Here is a 23,870-nt window from a genome sequence, read left to right as displayed (position 1 = left end):
TGTTAAATTTACACACTCTGTTCAGACACAGATGTCAAATTTACAATGCAACAAGAGTACGCCCCTTACTTAGGCAGTTGTTCTCAAGGAATGTGCCGAAGTCTTCAACAGCATAGCTCTTTTCCCATGGAAATGTACAATACACATTGATCTTAAGGCTATACCTGTAGTGCACCATCCATGGCGAGTACTTGTCGCACTTCAAGACAGACTCAAAACTGAACTTGATCTCATGGAAAATGAAAATATTATTGTACTGGTTACATCACATACAGCATGGGTAAATTCTATGGTTGTCGTAGAAAAGCAGTCGGGTAAACTAAGGGTATGTCTCGACCCACAGGATCTTAATAGAACAATTTTGCGTCCCCATTTCTCTATGCACACATTAGACGATATCCTACCCCAATTATCAGTGCATAATACTTCACCAAATTGGATGCATAGTCAGGATATTGGGCAATAAAACTGTTACCTGACTTGTCATACCTCACAACTTTCAACATCCCTTATGGCCATTACTGTTTCTTGCGTCTCCAGTATGGTTTGAAATAATCTCGGGATGAATTCTAAAGGCGGATCAATGAGAGTTTTCAAGGTTTAAGTAGTATCATTTTGATTTCCAATGATATACTAGTTTTCGGACGCACACGCGGAGAACATGATACAAATTTGAGAAATGTTCTCAAACGTTTCCTCCAAAAAGGAATCCGACTAAATGAGGAAAAACTAGAAGTAGGTGTCACAAAAGTACAGTACTTTGGGCACATTCTATCAGCATAAGGTCTTAAACCCGAACCTGCCAAAGTAACAGCAGTCAGAGAATAGGAACCCCCTCATAATGGTGCGGAGTTAGATACCATTCTTGGCATGGTTAACTACTTGTCCAAATTTGGCAGAGGTCAAAAGTCCATGAAGACAACTGTTAGCAAAAGACAAAGAGTTTTCATGGCAAATAGATGCATTTCAAAAGATCAAAGACATAATTACTATAAGCCTGGGACCTGTTCTGTCCTATTTTGACCCTAAAAACCACTAACTTTGCAAGTTGACGCGTCAGAATATGGGTTCGGTGCCTCCCTAATGCAAGATGATAAGCCCATGGCTTATGCATCAAAATCCTTGACTAGAACTGAAATTAATTATACTCAGGTAGAGAAAGAAATGTTCGCTATACTGTTCGGATGCAAACAGTTCCATCAATATGTATACACGAGAAAGGTACACGTTCAAACTGACCACCTTCCACTTGTCTCTATAATGAAAAAGCCCCTCTATGCAGCCCCACCATGACTACAATGCATGCTTTTGCCGCTGCAGCGTTATGACCTAGAGGTAAAACATTACCAAGGTAAGAACATACCCGTACCAGACACACTCTCCCATAAGTTCTTATCTGATACACGCCCCACCTTTTCTGAAGGTATAGATATGCATGTGCATATGGTGTTATCAGAATTACCTGTACCTGATCATAAGAAGGAAGAAATTCAATCTCTCACTGAATAAGACACCCAGCTGGTCATACTGAAACAGGTCATAATCAGGTAAATCAAAGAAGTACTTGATGCATGCAGAAAAACAACAGTTAATAACACCACTGCCTCGAATGATAATGTTTAAGCCACTTGTAATGAAGATTGTTGGAAAGATTGTGAACATTGGCAACATCTCGTTTAAGTCTGATGTAAAATGCAAAGCATGATTTTTTACATTTGTTGGAATAGTCTTCAGGTGTGATTTGTTTTTTAAGTGTGATTCAGCAAGCAATAAATTATCAGCAAAGCAAGCAAAGTCCATCAAACTTAAATTTGAAAACACCAGGTTGAAGAAGTTTTACTTTGTGAAGCACAGTGGCAAGGAAGGGGCCTTTAATTCTTTGCACATGATACAGAACAACATATCAACATAAGTTATTCTCTAGTGTATGATGTCTGTTAAATTGGAGCACCACCTGTATGTAATAGTTATTCATCAGACTGAATTGAACATTCAGGTTGGTTTTCTTTATTATGTTATATTAACTGTAAAGCCAATGTTGAGAGAGAAACAATCTGTAAACTATACATAATTAAATTATAGACATTTTGATATAACAATGTTTATTTGGGATATCCTATGACCAATGTCTAGTTGCTTAAAGTATGTGCAAGGTGAAACCCTTGAACTGGTGGTCATGGCTGGCAAATACAGGGATTTAAGGAAGCCTTTATATATGTGTGTGTGTGTTCAGATATAAGAGCGAGGTATGAAAACAACCATGACCAGATACAACACTTCTGGAAGCCACCAGCATCTAGCATTGTCCCAAATATTTCTGACCTTAAATGGAGCACTGGGTAATTCGTGGTCTGGGAAGTCACTTACCTATACATATCACTGACATCTGACCTCTGTCAGTGTGGGTTTGGTCTTGAGCTCTGCCAATGTGGGTATGTGAGAACACTTGCCAATGGCACACCATGGGCCAGTGGTTCTTCCTGGCATTTTCCTTGTTTTTTTCTGCATACTATCTTGTGCTGAAAAACACATAACAGCATCAACAAAAAGAACTGATCTAATTAGGAAAGGTTTATTTTCTAGGTGTAATCTTTTGTGGCATAAGATTTCAACTTTGCTTTCTATGAATTGTATATATTTCTTAATTTACTTGCAGAGTGAATTATAAAAACACAATTTATTGAAAAATGTACTTCCAAGTCACGGTAATGCCCACCATTATTACCTCTTGGCAGGTTCACTTATGTTTCAGAATGATTCTAGGAAGAAACTAATTCAAACACGACTGTTAAAATCTTCAAAAAATATATTTTTGAAAGTGCATTCACTGATTCTATGGTTAAAATAAATTATTACTTACATGTATATGTTTTCAAGTTTCAAAACACAAGTTGGTAACTTTTCATCATCAAATAATAACTTGAGAAAAAAGGGAGTTAATCAGTTATTAAAACAGGTGTCTGTGAACGTGGAAATGATCTGAACCCCTGCAAATGCAACATGCAATACATTTCACTTGGCAATATGACAATGTTTGCATGGCTGGATCGAGGTTTCATCTCAATAGCCATAAAAATATTGTCACTTAGTTTACATAGAAAGAAAGATGAGTGTGAAAAGTGGTTTTTGGTTTCCTAATAGAAGAAGGCAAAGTTTACATTTCTTCAGTGACACGGTATCTCTCTCTCTCTCTCTCTTTATATATATATATATGGTTGGCAAATATTTTAATAGCAGGATTAGCTTGCTATTGTTTTATTGTTTAGCTTTTTTTTCATGCCCAAAAACTGTGCCGTTTGATGTGTATACATCCTCCCTTAGAGCAAACAATTGTCATTGAGATGCAGTTCCTCATTCACCTTGCATTGTCCTTGGTATGTTATATGCACAACAAGCACATAAAGTTTGTCATTTTCAAGGATGTAGATGTGATCAGACGTGTGCCATATTCACCAGAGAAAATTTGCCTGTAGCAGTGTGTTTTAACCACAATTGTGGCCTGGCCTCTGCAATCATTTATCTCTAATGGTGTTACATTATCTGTTTGTTTTTTTCCAAAGGTTTGGATAGTAACCTTTTATCTCCAGTTTCAGTTCCTTCATGGTCTTGGGATTAAAGATAAAGAATAAACTTCATTCTTCTTCTTCATCAGAATTTTCCAGGTTATCTGTTACATAAGGGATTTTGTGACTAGAATACCCCTACCAGCATGTCGCTACCTCCAATTGTTAAGGAGATACAGCTACCATGTAGCATCGTGTAATGTGTTGCTGCCTTCCATTGTGGAGAGATGCACTGTCCACCTCTTAGTACTTCACTGCTTCACATTTTGGAGGATTTGCGCAAACAGTTGCCGCTATCACTGTATCTCATCTTCGTAATATTCAAATTCTAATCATATTATTAAGAAAAGCAGAAGAAAAGCAGAATATTCAGAATTTTCTCCAGGAAAGAAAAGAAAACGGAACTGGAAGTACAATTGTGCTGTTTTATGGCTTGTGGCTGCCTCCCCTTGTGGAGAAGATAAATTACCTATATGGTACTATGTCACTAACTCCCTTGGAGGAGGAAATGCACTATTCTCATTGCATGCCGCTGCCTTCTATCAAGGTGGAGATGCACTGCCACCACCCTGTCAGAGGTAGTTTCACACCATCGCACTGGGAGGGATCAGCACCACACCTTCCTTAGTGATACATCAGTTAACAATCCTGTAACCTCTGATCATCACACTCTGACCTTGTGGTATATGCCTATAGGATTCAGAATGAGTTCTCACTTTTACACCCTCTTCACTCATTATAAACACTGGTATTCTGTCAGGTACAAACTAGCCTAGGGGATAGGTATCCTCCTCTTCCTATTATCCCACGTATGCCCCCTTGGGCTCTTGGATCTTGCCCTCATAATAGAGGCGATACTGCAGATCGTGTTCCACTATCACCTCATGAGTGGAAACCATTTAGAAGGCTAGAAGTGTCACTTCAACTAGGACTAACATGTGTTCATCTCTCTCCAGCTCATGACACTCCTTCAGCCCCTACTCACATTGTTGCAGTACAAGACTTAGTGCAGAGTGTTCCTATGCCCTCTTCACCTCTTAGAGACTTGGTGACACCCACACGCTCTCCAGCTTAAAGTGTCCTTGATGATGCTGTGTCCAAGTTGAGCCTGGGCATGCCTTTCCGTAATGGAACAGAAAGTTGAACTGGTCGTCACCATATCTTCACATGCTGATCTCTTCTCATATTCTTCCTTTAGTATGCTGAGAGGAGCCTCCTTGAACCCAGCCACCCTTCAACACATGTTGGAAGCTGTGGACATCTTGGATTGCAGTTTCTGTTTCTATGGCTTTGTTGGCAGAACTTCAAATCTGACATGATGTTGCTTTGGACTCCTTGAAGGTACTACTCAGTCACAGTAAAGACCTCCTTAGGCTGCTCCGCTTGAAGCCGAGTGTGTTTGGAGGCCTCATTCCTACTGTGGCATCTCAAGACTTGATGGATCATCAACATATATATTTGATCGCAATAGGCCAGGAAATGTGTCAATATGAATCACCCTCAAGGGATTTCTGCCAAGTTCTTCAAGCAGACACGGCCCCAGTCCACTATTCAGCCTCAAAATAGATCTCCTCCACTTTGTCTCCCAGAAACTGAAAAACATATGTACCTGATGAACTTGGAAAGGATGGAGACAGTTTTCACAGCCCCCTTCTTTTCCGAAAGGAGAGATTGGGGGACAACCCTACGGACTTGAGCCCTCTCCTGCCACACATTCCTTTCCCAAGCATTCCAATCACAGCCCACCTAGGCCTTTTTTCCAAGGCTTGGTCAAGCATCACAGATGATGGTTAGGCCCTTTCAATAGTGAGCAATGGGTACTGACTCCAGTTTCAGGAATTACGTCCTCTATCCAGGACCCACATCTTTCTTCACGAATCCAGTCTGGTGAAACTGAGGGAGGAAGTGCACATCCTTTTACAGAAAGAGGCAGACACAATTGTCCTGAATGATCAGTAACTTGTCTTCTATTCCTGGACCAGTATCTTCCTTGTCCCCCCAAAAAGTGTAATACTTCACATTATAATTGACCTCTCCCCTTTAAATCAGTTTCTTCTGGAAGAATCTTTCAAGATGGAGACCACTTCCTCAATCTGGAATGCACTTTAACCCTCCAATTGGGCAGTCTCTATCAACCTTCAGGATGCCTATCTACACATCCCCAAATTTCCTCCTTGCCACTAATATCTCCAGTTTTGCTTTGACCAGGACGTTTTCAATTCTGGGTCCTACCTTTCAGAATTTCTTGTGCACCCAGAATTTTCATTGATGTTAAGAGAATTGTAGCAGGATACCTTGGGTTACTGGAAAAACCAGTTCTGCAGTATTTCAATTATTGGCTAATCCACAATGTTTAAATATAGTCCCTTTATCAGGATTTGTACTGCTCTTGGTCCATGGTAACTCAGTTGGGCCTTTTGCCCATTTTGAAATATCAGAACTCACTCCGTTGCAAGACTTCCTTTATGAGGGGATGAATTTCCTCACAAACCAGAACTGGATTGGATAGATAAAATCCTGGCTCAGAGATGCTATAAGCAAAACTTCTGGGAACCTTGAACACTGTTGCCAACTTGGTTTTATTAGGATGTCTTCATATGTGACCTCTACAGTTCCTCCTCCTCACAAATTGTAAACCTCACAAAGATTCTCTATCAACACTGATTATTCTAAGATCAGCATTTCATCATCATTTGCAGTGGTGAATGAATCTGGACAGATTCTTGATTAGACCCCAATACATGCACCAAAACCCCATTTCCATCTGCGGATGTTTCAGATTCTAGTTGGGCATGCTGATTTAGGACTGGAGGGCATAATTCTACCAGGTCATTGGACCCCGTCTGAATCATCCCTTCACAAAAACCTAGAAATGAAGGCTGTCTACCTTGCCTTGCAAGGGTGCATTGACAGAGTAAGGGGTTGATGTGTCATGCATAGCTGCCAACCTTCCAGGCTCACAATTAGTGAAAATAGGGATAAAAAGTAGTGAATTTGGACATGAATTAGTGAAAAATACACTGGCAATAACTCCATCCACTTGGACCGTCAATACTACACTATATCAAGTTTGCAATATAAAACTAAAACACTTCATATATGCAGAAATATTTATTTATCAAGGCATGATACTGTGGCAGACTTGAACTTCCTCAACTGCTTGCTCGTAAATTTGTTTTTTAAACAGTTCAGACTTCTTGCCTGCTGGTTGATCTTGGTGACTAAAATTGCTGACAAATTTTCTGCAGCTAAGGAGGCCCTAAAATCTGTCTTATTTTTCCTCACTAGAGAAAATACTCTTTCGTTGTCCCTGTTGCTGTGAGGAATGCACAGGAGCTGCAGCACTTTTGATTCTTCCACAGGAAAATTTGGAAGTGATTTTTGAGTCTGGGAACATTTGTCAGAACAAATGTTTAGCATGGTCTTTAGCTGATAAAGGTAGATTGTGTTCGACAAGAAAATTCACAAATAATGCTTCAGCATTGGTAGCCTGCAGGTCTTTTGCCGATGGCTTAAAATATTCCAGAGCTGAAATCTGCGAATTCTAAATTTTCCCAACTTATGCGTGTTTTTTGCAACCGACGTGCTTCATCACATCGTCTCTGCAATGGTACACTGAGTGCAAAAAGCATGATGAATATCAATGTTTAATGGCAGAATGCACGGCCAATTTTTGATATATTCCAAATTAAACTTCACTTTTTGAGTAATACATTTCTTTTTCCTTGGTGGTGAAGACATTTTCATGATTTTACATGCGATGCTGAATGGTAACTGAAATCAATGTTGATGACGCATGCGCGGATCAAAATTCCGGTTAGGCCTCAGTTTCTCTCAAAAGCATTTGTAAAACTACTCTTATACATACAGATTAAAATGGGCTAAAATGCTTGCAACTGGGCCAACTGTACTAATGGCTGTAGATCTATTAATATCGCGACCAGCAGTACCGGACCGTTTCGGCAACTGTGAATATCATGACTAGCGCTTAACAGGAAATCGGTTATTTTATTAAAGATTTAAAATAATTGAGGATTGGAAAATTCGTGAATTTTTGGCTTGCGGCATGAATCGCTGAAAAAGTCGTGCAATTCACACAAAATTCGTGAGGGTTGGCAGCTAAGGTCATGGTCTTCTCTGACAACATGTCCGTCATAGCTATCTCCAAGGTCAAGGAGGCACACATGCCCCTTCTCATTATGTGGAAGTCAGGAACCTCTTCCATTGGGCCACCTAGGAAAAGATAACTCTCAGAGTTTGGCATATTCTGGGCAAGAAGAACATTTTGGCAGACAGTCTGTCCAGAACTGGCTTGAGCCATCTTCACAGAATGGACTATTAACCACTCTGTTACAGAGTCCCTTTTCTCACTAAGGGTGGATCTATTTGCAAATTGGTTAAGCAACAGACTTCCATTTTACATTTCCTCTGTCACGGATCAAGTACCATGGGCAGTGGATGCTTTCTGTTTCCAGTGGGATTGGCTGTTTGCTGAGGCCTTCCCACCCTTTCAGCTGATTCCTCAAGTTCTGCAAGAAGTGAGAGTTTCCACTGCTCATATCATCCTCATAGCCCCTTTGATAACCTCACCACTCATGGTTCATTGATCTTCTAGACTTGTTGATCGCTTCACCCAGGTCTCTTCCTCTCATGAGGGATCTTCTGTCCCAACACTGGGGATGCCTCCACAAGAGCCCACTAACCCTCCACCTTCACACTTTGCTCAACTCAAGCGATCTCTACACCAGGACAGACTTTTAGACCAAATTGCCAGTTGCATCATTTAGGCCAGGAGAGCTTCAACACCCAATATCAATGATGCCAGGTGAAGAATGGTCTGTGATTGGTGCTGTAGGAAACGCATTGATCCTAGCTCTCCTGCTCCAATATCTGTTGTTGATCTCCTTTTGTTTCTCTTTGAGAACGATAGTGATATATGATATGTTTTCACTCAGATACTGATAAATGATATGTTTTCACTCAGATACTGAACCTCCTGTTCGCTGTAGACCCTTTGGTCTCAAAAACTTGGTCTTTCAATACGTGATAACCTTTCTCTTCTTCCTGGCCAACATCACCACCAATAGCAGCAGAATGGGTATAACACAACCCAAATTAGCACCATGGCTGAAACAACACATTCAGTACGATGCAAACATGAAGATTCAGCATAGCTTTATCACTCCTTCACTCTTTCAATCCTTAACCCCTTTCAGACATCACACAGCTGAAAGTATAACATCTAATTTCATGTAATAGATGTGACATGGTCGTGTATAACATGTAATTATGTATGTGCCGCAAATGGAGTTAATTATCTTATAAAAATCATATTATGGGGACCACTGCACAATCATGATCAGGTTCATAAGTGAAACTGTATCTGACGAGAATCTTATAGGACTTTAAATTACATTCTCTCATCCCTTAATACAAGTGACATTAAGGTGAATGCAATGGTTCTTTTGTGTTACATACAGGTAAACTAGGAAACAGACTGTAGTAAATCTAATAACATTGTATTATATGACACAAGTTGTAACTAACCAAAATACAGGATAAAAAAATAAGAATACAACAATTCTATCCTATAATACAAATAGGAAAATAAACATTTAACAAACTCATATTCATCTACAGCTGAAGATGTCATGTTGTAAAGTGGACCACTCACTGATGATGTTTCCAAAGTGCAATATTTAACTCAACAGTGAAGCTATATGTACACAGGCTATTTTTCAATACATGGCTTGTATGCTCAAGGTATATCTGTTTTCCCATCATGAACACATGGCTCATGCAACATAGGGTGAACCGAACTCACTACATCAAAATAATGTATGATATAGATAAACCACCCTCATGTAACACTGTACACAGAAATGAAACCCAAGTACATGTATTTAATCCAAACAATAAATGCACACAATTTTTGACAAACTGTCTGTGATTGTTTTCCACATGGCATACCAAGGACAAGGCGAGTTGCATGAGGAATTGCTTTATACTGACAATTTTTCGCACAAAGGGAGGGTGTACACACATCAATTGGACAGTGCTTTTTTCAGGTAAGGGTAAGCATTGCATAATTAAGATTAGCTTTACCTCCCCCAAAAGACAACATACTAATGCGGGAAAATCTTTTAATGGCTTCCTGAGTTCTTTTTGGTTTTTGCTTATATGAAAATGCTTTATGTGGTCAAATCAAAGTCCTTGAGATTGTTTCCTAATGCCATAGTGATCAAAATCCACTCTCCCATTTGTTTTGCCAGATGCAGAGCAAGCTGATAAAGTACAACTTTATTGCAAGCTTCTAAGTGATCAAGGCCAAGGACGTGACATTGGTGATGCGCAGGCAGGATACAGCAAGACCATGCATCCGACAAACACAACTTTTGATGTAAAGGATATTCAGCTAGTCAAACCAACACATTTTGGAAGAGGTCAAAAGGGAACCAGATCTTCCTCTACTAAATCAGATTCTTCTTCATTTGATAAATCAGATTTATCTTATGAGGATCAAAATAGTGATGAGGATGACAAAGGTTTAAGGGCAAGCAGCAAAGTCATGCGAGGTGATAAAAAGGATAGCTTCAGTAATATCTCAAATGAGGATGTCAGTCAAATGCTGGAAGAAAGTATAAGAAATGCTGATATGAGTAACAATGAAGCTACAGTAAAGAATATAATTCAGTTTCTAAATGAAAATGCTGACAAACTAGTAAAAAGTAGAGATGAATATTCACCATTGGCAATGTGGGATTTTGCCGGTCAGTATGTGTACTACACTACACACCAAACTTTTCTGACACAACGGGCAATTTACCTGTTGGTTATAGACCTCACTCAACAGGCCACAGATCTGGTGAAGGGTGATGAGTGTTTCTTTGATACTGAGGGGATAAAAGAACGTCAAGTTCATGGTAAGTTTTATTCTTATCTACATGGCTGTGTTACTTATCTCCATAATAAAAGGATAGATGAAGTAATAGGCAGTGTGATTGAAAGACATGGGAACTAGCTCACTAGACAAGTGGAAATATGCACACACACACTGAATAACTAAATTTGCATAGGAGAAGTATAATGAATGTTTATTATTTCAGTGCAAATGATAGTATCAAATGAAAGAGAGCCATTATTAACCTGAAATGGTATTTACTAAGGTCATGAATTTAATAATAATCAGAATAAGAATAATTTCATCAAGAGAATATTCTTGTTATATGTTATGTTTTTTACAGCAAATGATGCAGTAGTTTACACTCAAAACAAGTTTATTTAATGGAAGAATTGGGGGAATCAGGTGTACTAGCTGTAATGTTAGTAGTTTGTTTAAATTAATAACTGGTCCTGTATTTCATCTATCAATTTATTTAACATAATTGTATTTACTTTGTACATCATACTGGATATAATTTTAGAATTTGCAAGCAGTTGAAGACCTAATTTACTTAAGGAAGAGTATGAGGGATACACCTTATTCCTATGGAAATTGGCTAGACACCAGTTTACTGAATTATTTAATTCACATTTTCATTACTGAGGTTAAGAATTTACGTTTATTATAAAAAACCCAGATTTAACTGAATGTCAATTCAGAGTTTCTATAATCAGTCATATAATAGATAAAACAATAGCTGACACTGTTATCCTTTAATAACGTTGTGATAAGAGCCATCACACACACACACACACATTACTCATTCCTTCCACTTTTGAACTAAACACCACTACTGCTATGATGCATACATTTTAAATGAAAAGGTATGCTTATTATTATAAATTCTAATAGATGGAATGTTACTAGGAGTAACCCAAGATTGCTATGATTTTTGTATCATTTGTGTGTCTGGGTGGGCTTTGAGATTCTTATGGTGAAATCCCAGCACTGAGCTGGGTTGTACTGAATGTAGGATCAAATTCTATTTTAATACAAAGTACTTACTTCAGTATTCGATTTTACCTGCACACTTTTCACTTGCAGTGAATAAATTACTATCTATACTCACCTATGAGTCAGATTGCAAACAACAAAGATCCTGATCTGCCATAGCATAATGCACCTTCAGATCAGGGTCTATGTTGTTTGTTCTATTGATTACTCCAAACAAACTGCACAGACACAGATCTGCTGGTGCATATGCGATGGCAGATCTGAGACTGTACATTTTTTGTACTTGGACTCATGAGTGCATATGGTATGTGATTATGATCATGATCATCTCTGTATTTGCTTATCTTGTTGTACTGAAACCATCATGTCACATGAAGTTTTCTGTTCCTTTCAGACATGGTAGAGCTTTGGCTGAATTCCATACATTCTTGTGAAGATCCTTTCAAATTAGGCAGTCCTCCTGTAATTCTGGTGGGAACACACATGGATAAGATTAAGCAGGTAAATTGTCATTAGAGAGTAAATGTTCTGGAATGACAAAGTATTACACTTTCTGAATCATTGGTGGGAACAAAAAATACATATTTAAAATAGAATTTGAATCATGCTGTCTCAGACATCTTGACTGATAAAAATGGTGAGTGAGACAATTCTATATAAGAACCTAAAGTGCACATGAGGGTCCAATTGAATGCATACTTTTGAAAATGTGCTTTATTTGGAAATGTGTTTTCTTGTTATAATTAATATCAAAACCTGGTGCCCATTTACCAGCATATGTTGCTTATCTTGGCAACTGGTGATGAGTGCATGGCACCTGGTGTCCTATGTTCACTGGCTTGTCCAGGTACCTGTTACATGGCGATTTGTATCTGATGTCCAGGATTGGTCAAGCAACAATGATCATAGTGAGGGGTCACTCTTTTGGGACTATTTATTGTTGTTGTTGTTGTGGGGTTTAACGCCAGTTTTCAGCACACGATAGGCTATACATGGCAGCATGTATTAATGGTGGAGGAAGAACCAGGGAAAACACCGGAAAGAACCACCGACCCACGAGAAACTCCTGGCAAGCTTTCTCATATACCTACATTGGCTGCTTTTTTGGACTAGATAGAAGAAGACTGCATTTCCCATACTCTGAAAAGTGGACTTGTACTGGGGTGTTGACAAATTCCGTGAACTTAGAAGTGCAATAATCCCTTCTGGGAAAACCTGTCTGGTGACTTTAGTTTACAGGAAATTGCCTCTGTTCCTTTTCTTTGAGTGGAATTTGCATATTTATTTCTTGCTTTTCCTTCACTCTTGTGTTTCTTTTCTGCATTTCTTAGTCTTAGTTGATTTATGAGAAATTACAATACAGTGGATCATATTTGGATTCATTTAGCGCAGACACAAATAATACTACAAAGGAAATATTGAAAAGAAGTTTCATGAAGTTTTACAGTTGCCCTTTAGCTACTACTGTCTGGGTCATTTGTCACATTTTGTACATCCATGTGAGAATGAAGTTTAAGTTTTAAATTTTTCATTATCAGTATCCACTTGAAGTGGTATATTTGCTATACAGATAGTTAAGAATTAACTGACACATTTGAAACTGACCAGTGAGGCACAGTCTGGTTTTGGTCACCACATTAATCGCTTTGCTATTTTGAGTTACATTTTCTACCTGAATGTAATAGCACTGAGGTGCAGGGTAGAATGGTGTTTTCATAACTCCTGTCTTTACTCCATTATTGTAATTTATAATCACATTGAATTTTAAAAAATATTTTAGTATCACCTGACAACAATTTTCTCTTTTTCATCTTCTTGTTGATTTGGGATTGTAGAATAGGTTTGATATGTCCTTATTCATGTCCTTGACTAATGAGTCACCCTCTATAAATAAAGCATTATTATTATTATTATTAATATTATTATTATTATTACTATTATTATAAGAGGTAACTGACTTGAGGCAACCCTGTTTGCAGTGGGTTGCATCCCATGTTATTGGAAGAGAGGATCCTGGTGGTTGAGTAGAGGACAGGCCTAAGGGTTCCTCTCTGATGCAACCCACTACTTTTGGTCTCAACTGCAGCTAGATGGGTTATCAGAAGGACCTGGTGTGATTATTTGTCTGGGCACACCAAGCTTTGGGGGCTATTTTAATGATATTCATTTAAAGCATATAGCTTTGAGTTTAATAGTGACCTTTGTGACTGATCAACATGATGCTGTTGACAGAACCTTACAGAGGACAGCCACTGAGGGCAGTGGCAAGGGTCAATTGAATAAGGTTTTACTTTGCTCGAGTGTATCATCATATGAAATCCTGATATGAGTAAAGCATCCAGTTGACATAAATATGTCCCCTTGTTGGGGTCTGGTGGAAAGGTGACTTAGGTTTTATTATGCCAGTATTGGAAAACTAAGCAAAACAGACAGTATTATGGGATATTGTCTCAAACGGACCATGAATAATTCAACTGGTGACTCAGCTGAGGAAACTTGCCCAAGTATTGGATATTAGCCATGATGTCTTATTATTGAACCCAGTGATGAGAGTCAGAAACTAGCCAAGCTGCCACCATTTGTGTTAGAGTGCATCAGGTCTTGGCTGGAGAACCAAGAAGTGTTAAAAGGTCAGTTTAGGCCAGCTACTTGCAGAGTGTTGCTGTTAAGTCCATCCTGATATCTACTTCACACAAAGCATGATGTGGAGGTACCTCTTAAAGTTTTTCCACACAAGTCTTTAAATTCATCACTCCATGAAGTGTCATCCAGTGTCATTCATACTGTTATTCATCTGTGCTAGGGGCCAGGAATTGCAGACTGGTCTAAAGCACTCACCGTTATGGATCAATACCATCTCATCTCTGTGTGGGTTTGAGTCTTGGGTTCAGCTATTGTAGGTATATGAGAAAGCTTGCCATTAGCTTCTCGTGGGTCAGTGGTTCTTTCCGGGGTTTTCCCAGGTTCTTCCTCCACCATTTATACTGGCAACTATGTATTGCCTATTTTGTACTGCAAAATGGCATTAAACCCTACAACAACAACAGCTGTGCTACTTTGCTACATCTGTCAAACTCCGGTTCTTGAACATCCCTTTTGGTATTATAATTCCCAGAAATATGAACACTGCAAAGATTCCTGGAAGAGGAAACCAATCTGTCCAAGATGTGGGCAGGAGGATCAAGATGGATCATCCTGTCAGAGAAAATTTATGGTGCAAAGTACCAGGAGAACATTTCTCATACCCTTAAAACTGCCCTGAGTAGAAAAAGAAAAGAAGATCCATTGAGTTTAACTGGGAAAGACACAAGCTTTCCAGAAAATGTTTTGGAAGATACAGCTCTACTTAACACAGCTGGAAAATCTTAATACAATTGCAGCTAAAGTGAGAAAGAAACCTTCCGCAAATGCAGTCAGTATTGACAGATACTGCAGTGCCCAATTGTGAAGCCAAATTTACAATCCTTATGCAACCAAAACCCATGCTAACAGCCACTCAACCAGTAGTAAAGTAGGTATATCAAAGAAGCAGTGTGACAGTGTAGCTATTATATAATCTAATGCCACAAACAACAAAGTACCCAAGTTCAGCCCACAAAAACAGCTGCAGACCTCTGGACCTTGTGGTCATAGAATCATTATGCCAAAGAAGATTTTGAACTCTCTTGCCAAGAAACCAGTGAAATTAAGCCCTCTGAAAGAGCAGCAGCCTACTTGTGCCAGTGATAATGCATGCTGCTGATCAAACAAGACGAGGATTAATGAAACTGCTTGACTTCCAAAAGGATCTGATAGTCCATTCAAACTGCATAACAAATTTGGGAGTCTGGACGGTATGGAAACTAGAGAACTGCCTGATATTGTACCAGGTAAAGCTCACAGATGTCTGTACTCCCGCAGTGGAATTACCAAGGATTTTGCTGAAATTGGTCTTCTGCTTAAAGAACATGATGCAGCATCTGTCTGCCTTCAGGAGATGTTTACAAAGGAAAACGACATTTCATTTTAGAAACTTTAATACATACAGCTGCAGCTTTTCAAGAAGCACTAATAAGACTGTTGAAGTAGTGTCAGTCATAAAAAAAAATTGATAAAACTCCTCGCAGTCAAACTGATCTCAGTACTGCTCTACAGGCTAATGCCTGCACATATCTCTATACAAAACACTTTCTCTTTCTTCACTATTCCTCCCTCCACGTACTCCAGTCATTTACCATTTTACTGAACACTTGACAGCACTTTTTCTTTTGCTTGGGGACTTGAACAGCCACCATACACTTTTGGGCTGTAAATATATCAATAGGAGAGGGAGGAATATAAAACACTTACCATGTGACCTCGCTATTGCACATTCTGTTATAACATGAATTCATAAATAGCATGATTTTAGTGTGGCTCCCAAAATTTCTCATACACAACATTTTTTTTCCTTCTTTAGAGTTTAAAAAGTAAAATGTAAAAAATTTTTTATCATTTTGTGGAAGAGAAAATGTATGAATTCTAATATAAGATGATCATGTTTGGTTCCTGCAGTTTTGTATACATGTATTTTTTTCCCAAAAGTATAAAAAGTAATGTGTAAAAAAGTTTATTTAGGGATCACGCTGTGACTTGTCAGTGTCATAAATTGCTATTTTCTTTCCTTACTGGTGACAAAATATACCATCTGGCAATTTTATTTTGCAACATTGTTGGCTGTTTAAACTTGCATATACAACCATATGTTGGAATGAAGAAATTTAGAGGAAGCATGAAAGGAAGCCACAAACTTGATATAAAAATGGACTGAAATGTATCTGTTGTTAGATAAACGCATTCTTTGTTCATATTGACAAACCAGCTTAACAGTACATTGTCATATCATAATCTGATTATTCTGACATTTGATCTGAGTACTGTATGCGTTGAGATGTCTGCATTTGTTTGTTGTTGACATTTCTGGTAGCGGAGATCAACTGGACGAGGCACTTCACATAATGGACCCAATGAATGGTGGTTCTCTTTTGCAAGATTGGATAGATCGAATCATTATTAATGTATATTTATGTCCTTTCTTCCATGCCCCTGACATGCAGACCAGCCTATCGATCTTTCTTTGTTATTCCACCATAAGAATATGCTGCACTGAAACTTCCTCATCATCATGGTCTGAATCTGTTGTTTCCTGCCTTGTTTTAAGCTGTACTGATCATAGACCAAAGATCTTATGTAATGGTATTTTGTCATCTGTTGTCCTCCATCAAATAGCACAAGTTTGTTATTGCTGTAGGATTGCATGGAAATATATACACACAAGCATTATATTTGCTTACTGGGCCTAAGTGAAAATGCTGCTGCTCAGACAACCATTAATGCCACCATAGTGACCATTTTGAAGAAAAAAATGTGTTATCACTGGTCCTCTTGAATGGATGGTCTTATCAACATAGGAAGTTAGTAAGACATTTCTGATGATGTATGGTTAGTTCTTAATGAATCTGGATTCAACCTAATGTTGAATATGGCTGCCATGATGGCAATCTTGAAAATTTTGTTTTAACTATTCCTTCTACATCGATGGTCATATCAGCATGGGGTTTTGACAGAAAGACTTACTATGATGTCCAATTGGTCCAATATAAAATTGGTGCTGAGATGTTGTCCTATATGACCACTAGAGCGGCCGTCTTGAACATGTGTTATTGCTACTCCTCCTGAATGGATGATCATATGAATATGGGGTTTTCACTGAAAGTCTTCTTATGACATCTGCTTGGTTCTAAATGAAAATAGTGTTGATCTGGTGTGCAATATTGCTACCATAAGAGTCATCTTGAAAAGCTTGTCATTGATGGAGTACAGTACTCAATGTTTTGAAATCCTACACTTGGCATTGGAGGACTTAATCCTCCACTTTCTCTCAAGTATCCACAAATCACCACCATACCTTTGCAGGCATGCCAATGGCAACTTGACTATGGAGGGGTTGGTTGACGTTACTTATTAACATTTTAACAGTGAATGAAGGAAGACCACCCTTCGAAAGGCTGAGACATGAAGAGTGATTTACAACCAAATACCATTTGAAGAATTGGTCATCTTTATTTCAATCATAATAATACAATAAATAAATTATGTATATATCGTTTAGAAAGGATTCATTGATTTCTGCAAGAATTTCAGGCTTTTACCTTATTCAAAGAAATCTGAACAAACTTGCAATTCTGACTTGATGAGAGGCACACCTTGTTGAGCTTCATTTGAACACCATAAATTTATTATATTGTTCCAAAGGAAACACCTTGTTGAGCTTCATTTGAACACCATAAATTTATTATATTGTTCCAAAGGAAAAGGCCGAGTGGTCTAAAGCGTTCGCCGTTACGGATCACTGACATCTCACCTCTGTCTGCGCCGGTTCGAGTCTCAGATTCAGCCAATGTAGATATGTGAGAAAGCATGCCAGTAGCTTCTCGTGGGTCGGTGGTTCTTTCCGGGGTTTTCCCGGGTTCTTCCTCCACCATTAATACTGGCCGCCATATATAGCCTATCGTGTGCTGAAAAATGGCGTTAAACCCCATAACAACAACAACAACCACCAAAGGAAAAGTAATGCTCTGACATAATGACAATTAAATTCCAACCTGACAACCAATTCTGTTGAAACAAAAGAACCAAACAAACAGAAAACACTGAATTTACACTGAAATGTGAAGCATGTGTACTGTAAAGGGCTGACCATTCTATTTATTGGGCTAGAATGTTCTTTCCAACTTCAATATTTTATTCCCTTCACAAAAAAAATATTTCTTCAAGAAAAATAAGGAATAAAATAGTATCTTTTTTAAACTACAAATCTGAACAAGGCAATTGGTTTCAATCATTTAACCCCTCCCCTTGAGAAAATTAAATGGTCTCTACCAGATAAAGACTTTTCTTTGGCAGATATTTTCAGAAATCAAGGCAGTGATCTTTGGTATATTACTTTACACTACAGCTACTGTGGTCATGTGGATAAAGTGTGCAAATTAGACACACACACACACACACACACACACACACTTGACTTTAGAGCATGAGGTCTTTTTCCTCCATGGCATTATGTCTAATAGTGTATTACTTTTCCCTACTACTTAAGAGTTTTTCACATGATTTTGACTTCCTGTTGAGCAATGAGGCCAATAATTGAAGAAAAGCTTGGCAGTCAGGGAAATCTTATACTGTTACCAAAGCGTGTAAAATGATATAGAATGAGAGAAAAAAACGTTTTTAATGTCAAGTGCTCAAAACAGTTAATAATATAGAAATGCTTCAGAACAGATTAATCTAATTTCTTGATGTTTATGATGCATAGTACATGTATGCAATAAGAAAATGAACAGAAAAAGAAAAAAGTAGTGGGTACATGTTTGTCCCAGTTCAAGTAGGCTTTGAAAGTTTGGATGAAGTAATTATAACTTTTGTAAATTTTAAAAGAGGTAACATCATTGTGATACAGGGTAGTTCTACAGACAGGGTGCTGAATGATTGACTGCTGTAGGTATAAATATTAATAACAATAGGTCCATTTATTTCTTTTTAATTAGTTCAGCGGTATATCTTTGTCCATTTGAAAAAAAACTAATCTGACTAATACAAGGAATGGAAGACAATAGACAGAAAACGATTGATTGATTAATTATATTTTTGCCGCGCCAGGACTGTAGACTATTTAGCACCATACAAAAGGTTATATGTAGGATCATTTAAAAGTGGTAAAAGGTTTCGTATCGATCAGGGATATAAAACCAAATAGTTGAAAGTAAAACGATAAGATGGTAATAAATAAAGTTTCCCGGTAACGGGGAATGTAAATAGTGTATGTTAATGAAGTTAGATGAAAAGGTATTGAAAATATGGGGCGGTAAATACATAAAAATGCTCAAGGTGATGGCATTAAAGTTATTGTTTTAATGTTTCCTTCTTTCAGGAATTCTATAATAAAAGTCATGTTTATTGTATCAAATAGTTCCTTCATGTCATGCACGTTGTAGTACTGATCATGTGTATGTTGAAGGTCAAAACACTCCATCATAAAGTGCTTAACAGTGAATGGTTCATTGCAAGAAATGCACTCTGGTGGGTCTTTGCCTTTTGTTATGTGGGAGTGGGTTATATAAGTATGACCAATTCAAATTCTTCTAATGACTACCTCTTCCCTACGGATGGTTCTGTAGGAAGGAGTGCATTCTCCTAGGGTTGGCTTGATGGCATAAAGTTTGTTATTCACTGCATCATTCCATGATGCCTGCTATTTTTGACATAAAGACTCTTTAATACTAGGTTTGAAATCAGTATACGGTATTTTAAAATCAGATGGTTCAAAGGGATAAGGCCACTTTAGCAGCATGATCTACTTTTTCATTACCTTTAATGCCAATATATCTGGGTAACCAACAGTATATTATATTATGGGAGGTACTCAGTTTGGTACTTTTGATGAGAATATTGGTTAATAATGGTTCTCCAATTTTCTATTGTGTGGTGACAGAAGTCCTGATAGTGAGTTGGAGAAGATGATGCTATTTAAAATATGTTTGTATTCGATATACTGCAGAGCAAGGTCTATTGCTCTGATTTAGGCTGAAAGAATTGATGTACCATTTTACAAGTGAACTTTTGTTGTGTGTTTTCCACTAATAAAGGCTGCAGCAGCCTTTTCCTCTTTCTTTGATCCATCAGTATAGATTCTTGTGTAGTTTTTAAGTTTGGTAGGAGTTCATGATAAGAGTTGTGGAACATGGAAGGGTTTGTCTCGTATTTTTGCCATCATGTAGTTTGAAAAGTACTTTTGGTTGCTTTGGTAGCCAGGGAGGTGTTTTGGAGATGGATGTTTTCTGAATTTTAGAAAGATTATTGTTTGTACTTTTAAGACTAGATGATATTGTAATATCAAAGGAAGGTATGGCATTTGGTTTATTTTCATATAAGGTATTGTATTTGAGTTGAAAAGCAGCTGGAAAATCAGGGTTCAGAGGGTTTGATCTTAATTCGAGGGCATACTGTGCTGAAAGCATTTTTCTACAATGCGATAAAGGTGGTTCATTCGCTTCAGCGAGAAGGCTTTTACACAGGGATGTCTTAAATGCTTCTAGAGTGAGTCTTATTTCTTGATGATGAATTGGGTCAAGCATCTTCAAATATGACTTCCTAGATGGACCATAAACAACGCAACCATAGTCCAGTTTGGAGCAAATAAACGTTCTATATAAATTGAGAAGGACTTTTCTGTCAAAAATAATACCTAAAAACTTTGTTTGCTCAACAACTTGAATAAGTGCTCCATCCAGCATCAGATTAGGTTCATCATGATGTCTTTGAAACTGACTGAAATGCATACATACTGTTTTAGATTTAGAGAATTTGAAACTGTTAGTACTGGCCCAGTTTTGAATCTTGTTGATATTTGGTTGTAGTTGTTTCTCAGTTGTATGCGTGTACTTTGAATGATAACATGTTACAAAAATCATCAACGTATAACAAGCATTCCACATCAGGAGCCAAACACTTGGTGATGCTATTGATTTTGATGTTGAAAAGTGTCGCAGATAAAATATTGACCTGGGGCACATCCATTTCTTGCTCGTAGATATCAGAGAGGGTGGACCCCACTTGTACCTTGAATTCTCTGTCTGAGAGAAAGAGAGAAAGGAATGTAAGGAGGCCATTAGACAACGCCAAGAAGCATTTAAAAAATATAACAAGCATGCAACGGCCAAAAATTTAAGTAAATACCGTGTTCTCCAGGCCAAACCTCGCTGCATGATCAAAGAAAGTAAATGAGAATCATAGAAAAAATATGTTTCTTCTTAAAACTATTGTTCCTCTATTAAGAAAGTTTGGGACAATATCCGGAAAAATAAATGGAAAGAGAAAACACAATTCTCTCTGACATCTGAAACACAGCATTAACAATTGTAGGTCAGAACCTGACATAGCAGTAATTCTTGTTAACAATTTCTCGAAACATTCCACATCATCTAATTATTCAGAAGCCTTCTGAAGATTAAAAAATCAAAAAGAAAAGTCACATTTAAAATTCACATCCAACACCTTGAAAAGTTATAACCAACTGTTCTCACTATTGGAGCTTATGGAGGCTTTAGACAAGGCCCCTGATTTATCCACTGGGCCTGATGAAATACATTATCAGTTTTTGAAACACCTTCCAGAATCATCTTTAACATCTCTTTTGAAAATCTTCAGTGATTTATGGATTACTAGTACTATTTATATCAAAAGTGTGGAAAGAAGCAACAGTGGTACTGGTTCCCAAGCTAGGTAAAGACAGCGCAGATCCTACCAACTATCGACCGATTGCATTAACGAGTGGTGTGTGCAGAATAATGGAACGAATGATCAGTTCTCAGCTTGTATGGTACTTGGAAACTAACAGTTTAGTATCTCTTTCCAAAGTGGCTTTCGATATGGCCGTAACACCAATGATCATCTGGTTAGACTGGAAACATTTTTTTGCACTGCATTTGTCGAGAAGGAACATTTAGTAGTGGTTTTCTTTGATTTAGAAAAAGCCTATGACACAACATGGAAGTAAAGTTTACTAAATGACCTGCACGATCTTGGTCTAAAAGGCCGTCTGCCCTTTCATATCAAACTTTTTCTTAGATAAATGCAACCATTTGATACTCAATGTATTGATTATTTCACCAGTTATTATGTTTGTCACTAATTTTTCTTTATGAGAACCAAATAATGGAATAATCAGTGGTTATACAGTATGATTTAATATCCCCAAGTACATTGATTGCTTTCGCAACATAATAAAAATAAAACAAACTGTGTTGATGGCTTCTGTTGTGCTAGATTATTAGGTTACACTTGAGCATTTATCTTCAAAATGTGTGTGTCAACCTACATTGATCATTGATGTAGAATGACTTTATGATATTTTTAAAAAAAACGTATCCTACTGTACCAGTTAATACAAAATGGTACAGTTGAAATTAAAGATATAAGATCTTAGTAAAGCCTATTTTCAGGAATAATTTTTGCTCTTGCATGTTCATGCAGTAACTGCCAGGACTATGCTATCTTGGGTTTCTATTACACCTTGATAATACTGGGATTGGATGTGAGAAAAAGTTGTACATTATGTTAATGAGAACTTGTTTCATATCATCCAGGCACGAATATGATTTTGTATTTATATTTTTTTTCACTTCAGGGAGTACAGTATCACTGACTTGATATTGATATGTATATTTAATTTGTATTATGTGTTGGCTTTTGTCCATGATTATATGCTATGTACATTTAATTGTATTGTGTTATTGACCTCTGTCCTAAATTGACATTAGGAGTTGGGCCTGTATAAATAATATATTTTTATAAACAGCATATTACATGGCTAATCATTTTATCTGTGAATGTAGATTATACATTAAGATTACTATTATTATTATTAATATTATTTGTTGATAAACATCTTTACTTGAGTTTGAGGACATTGGAATTGCATCAGGAATTCCTTGTGTACCTGCTGTTTGCCTTGTTCTTTACAAAATTTTTAATAATAGACCTGATATTGTTTATGACTTAGAATGTTCAAGAAATTAACTTTTTCATATGATAGGGAAGTAACAGAAATTCTTCATTCCTATTTTAATACCATTCTTCAGAGAAATAAATTTTAGTTTTAATTTGAGAGGATTTATTTATTTAAATTATTCATTGAAAATACAATGTGCTCATTAATACATTTTGGACTAAATTTTGGGATTATTGTGGATTCATTCAAGGGCATTTTGGTTTATATAAATGATACATCAAGACTGTTTGTATATCAGCACTATTCCAGGCTATTGGTTCTCGTGGGTCGGTGGTTCTTCCCGGGGTTTTCCCGGGTTCTTCCTGCACCATTAATACTGGCCGCCATGCATAGCCTATCGTGTGCTGAAATATGGCGTTAAACCCAACAACAACAACAACAACCAGGCTATTGGTACATCAGTACTTTTAAATTTAGAATTCGTTTGAAACACCACTGGAGTACTCTATAGTTTTGGACTTGTGATAGAACTTTTGTGACTATTTGGGATATAATTCACAACACTGTAAGTTCATTTTTAATTTTTACTTTGTATTCTAGGTAAATAAATTATCTGTTGAATTTTTCAAAACTTGTAGCTTTTTCTCTTTTCAGTTACTTGTTTTAAGATCATAGAGTGATAACATGTGAGTTATCTGCTCTGATGTCCATTTGTTTTATTGTTAATGCTTATTATTGGTGTGTGTTTGAACTGAAGTACTATTTGATGATTGATTGTGTACTTAACCTAGATGAAATCTGCCCTGTTTTTAGTAAATTAAGTCTCTCTGGTCTTTGATTGGATTTAAATCTTTGTTTTGTTAGTGTTGTTTTAATACATTTT

General features: G+C 37.3%; 1 protein-coding gene across 1 annotated transcript in view; it reads left to right on the top strand.

The window, feature by feature from the left end:
- LOC149786543 (uncharacterized) overlaps positions 1-23,870 on the top strand; it is a 116,177-nt gene that overhangs the window by 40,305 nt on the left and 52,002 nt on the right. Inside the window, exons 9-10 of the mRNA XM_089975947.1 lie at positions 9,836-10,486; positions 11,855-11,961. Of these exons, the coding sequence (XP_089832073.1) occupies positions 9,836-10,486; positions 11,855-11,961 (758 nt within the window). The remainder of the gene's footprint in view (positions 1-9,835; positions 10,487-11,854; positions 11,962-23,870) is intronic.

Source organism: Sinohyriopsis cumingii, chromosome 12 (genome assembly GCF_028554795.1).
Source record: "Sinohyriopsis cumingii isolate HCF-2022 chromosome 12, ASM2855479v2, whole genome shotgun sequence".
NCBI lineage: Eukaryota > Metazoa > Mollusca > Bivalvia > Unionida > Unionidae > Sinohyriopsis > Sinohyriopsis cumingii.
The sequence above is the reverse complement of the archived record's forward strand: the minus strand, read 5'-3'. Positions and strand labels throughout refer to the sequence as shown.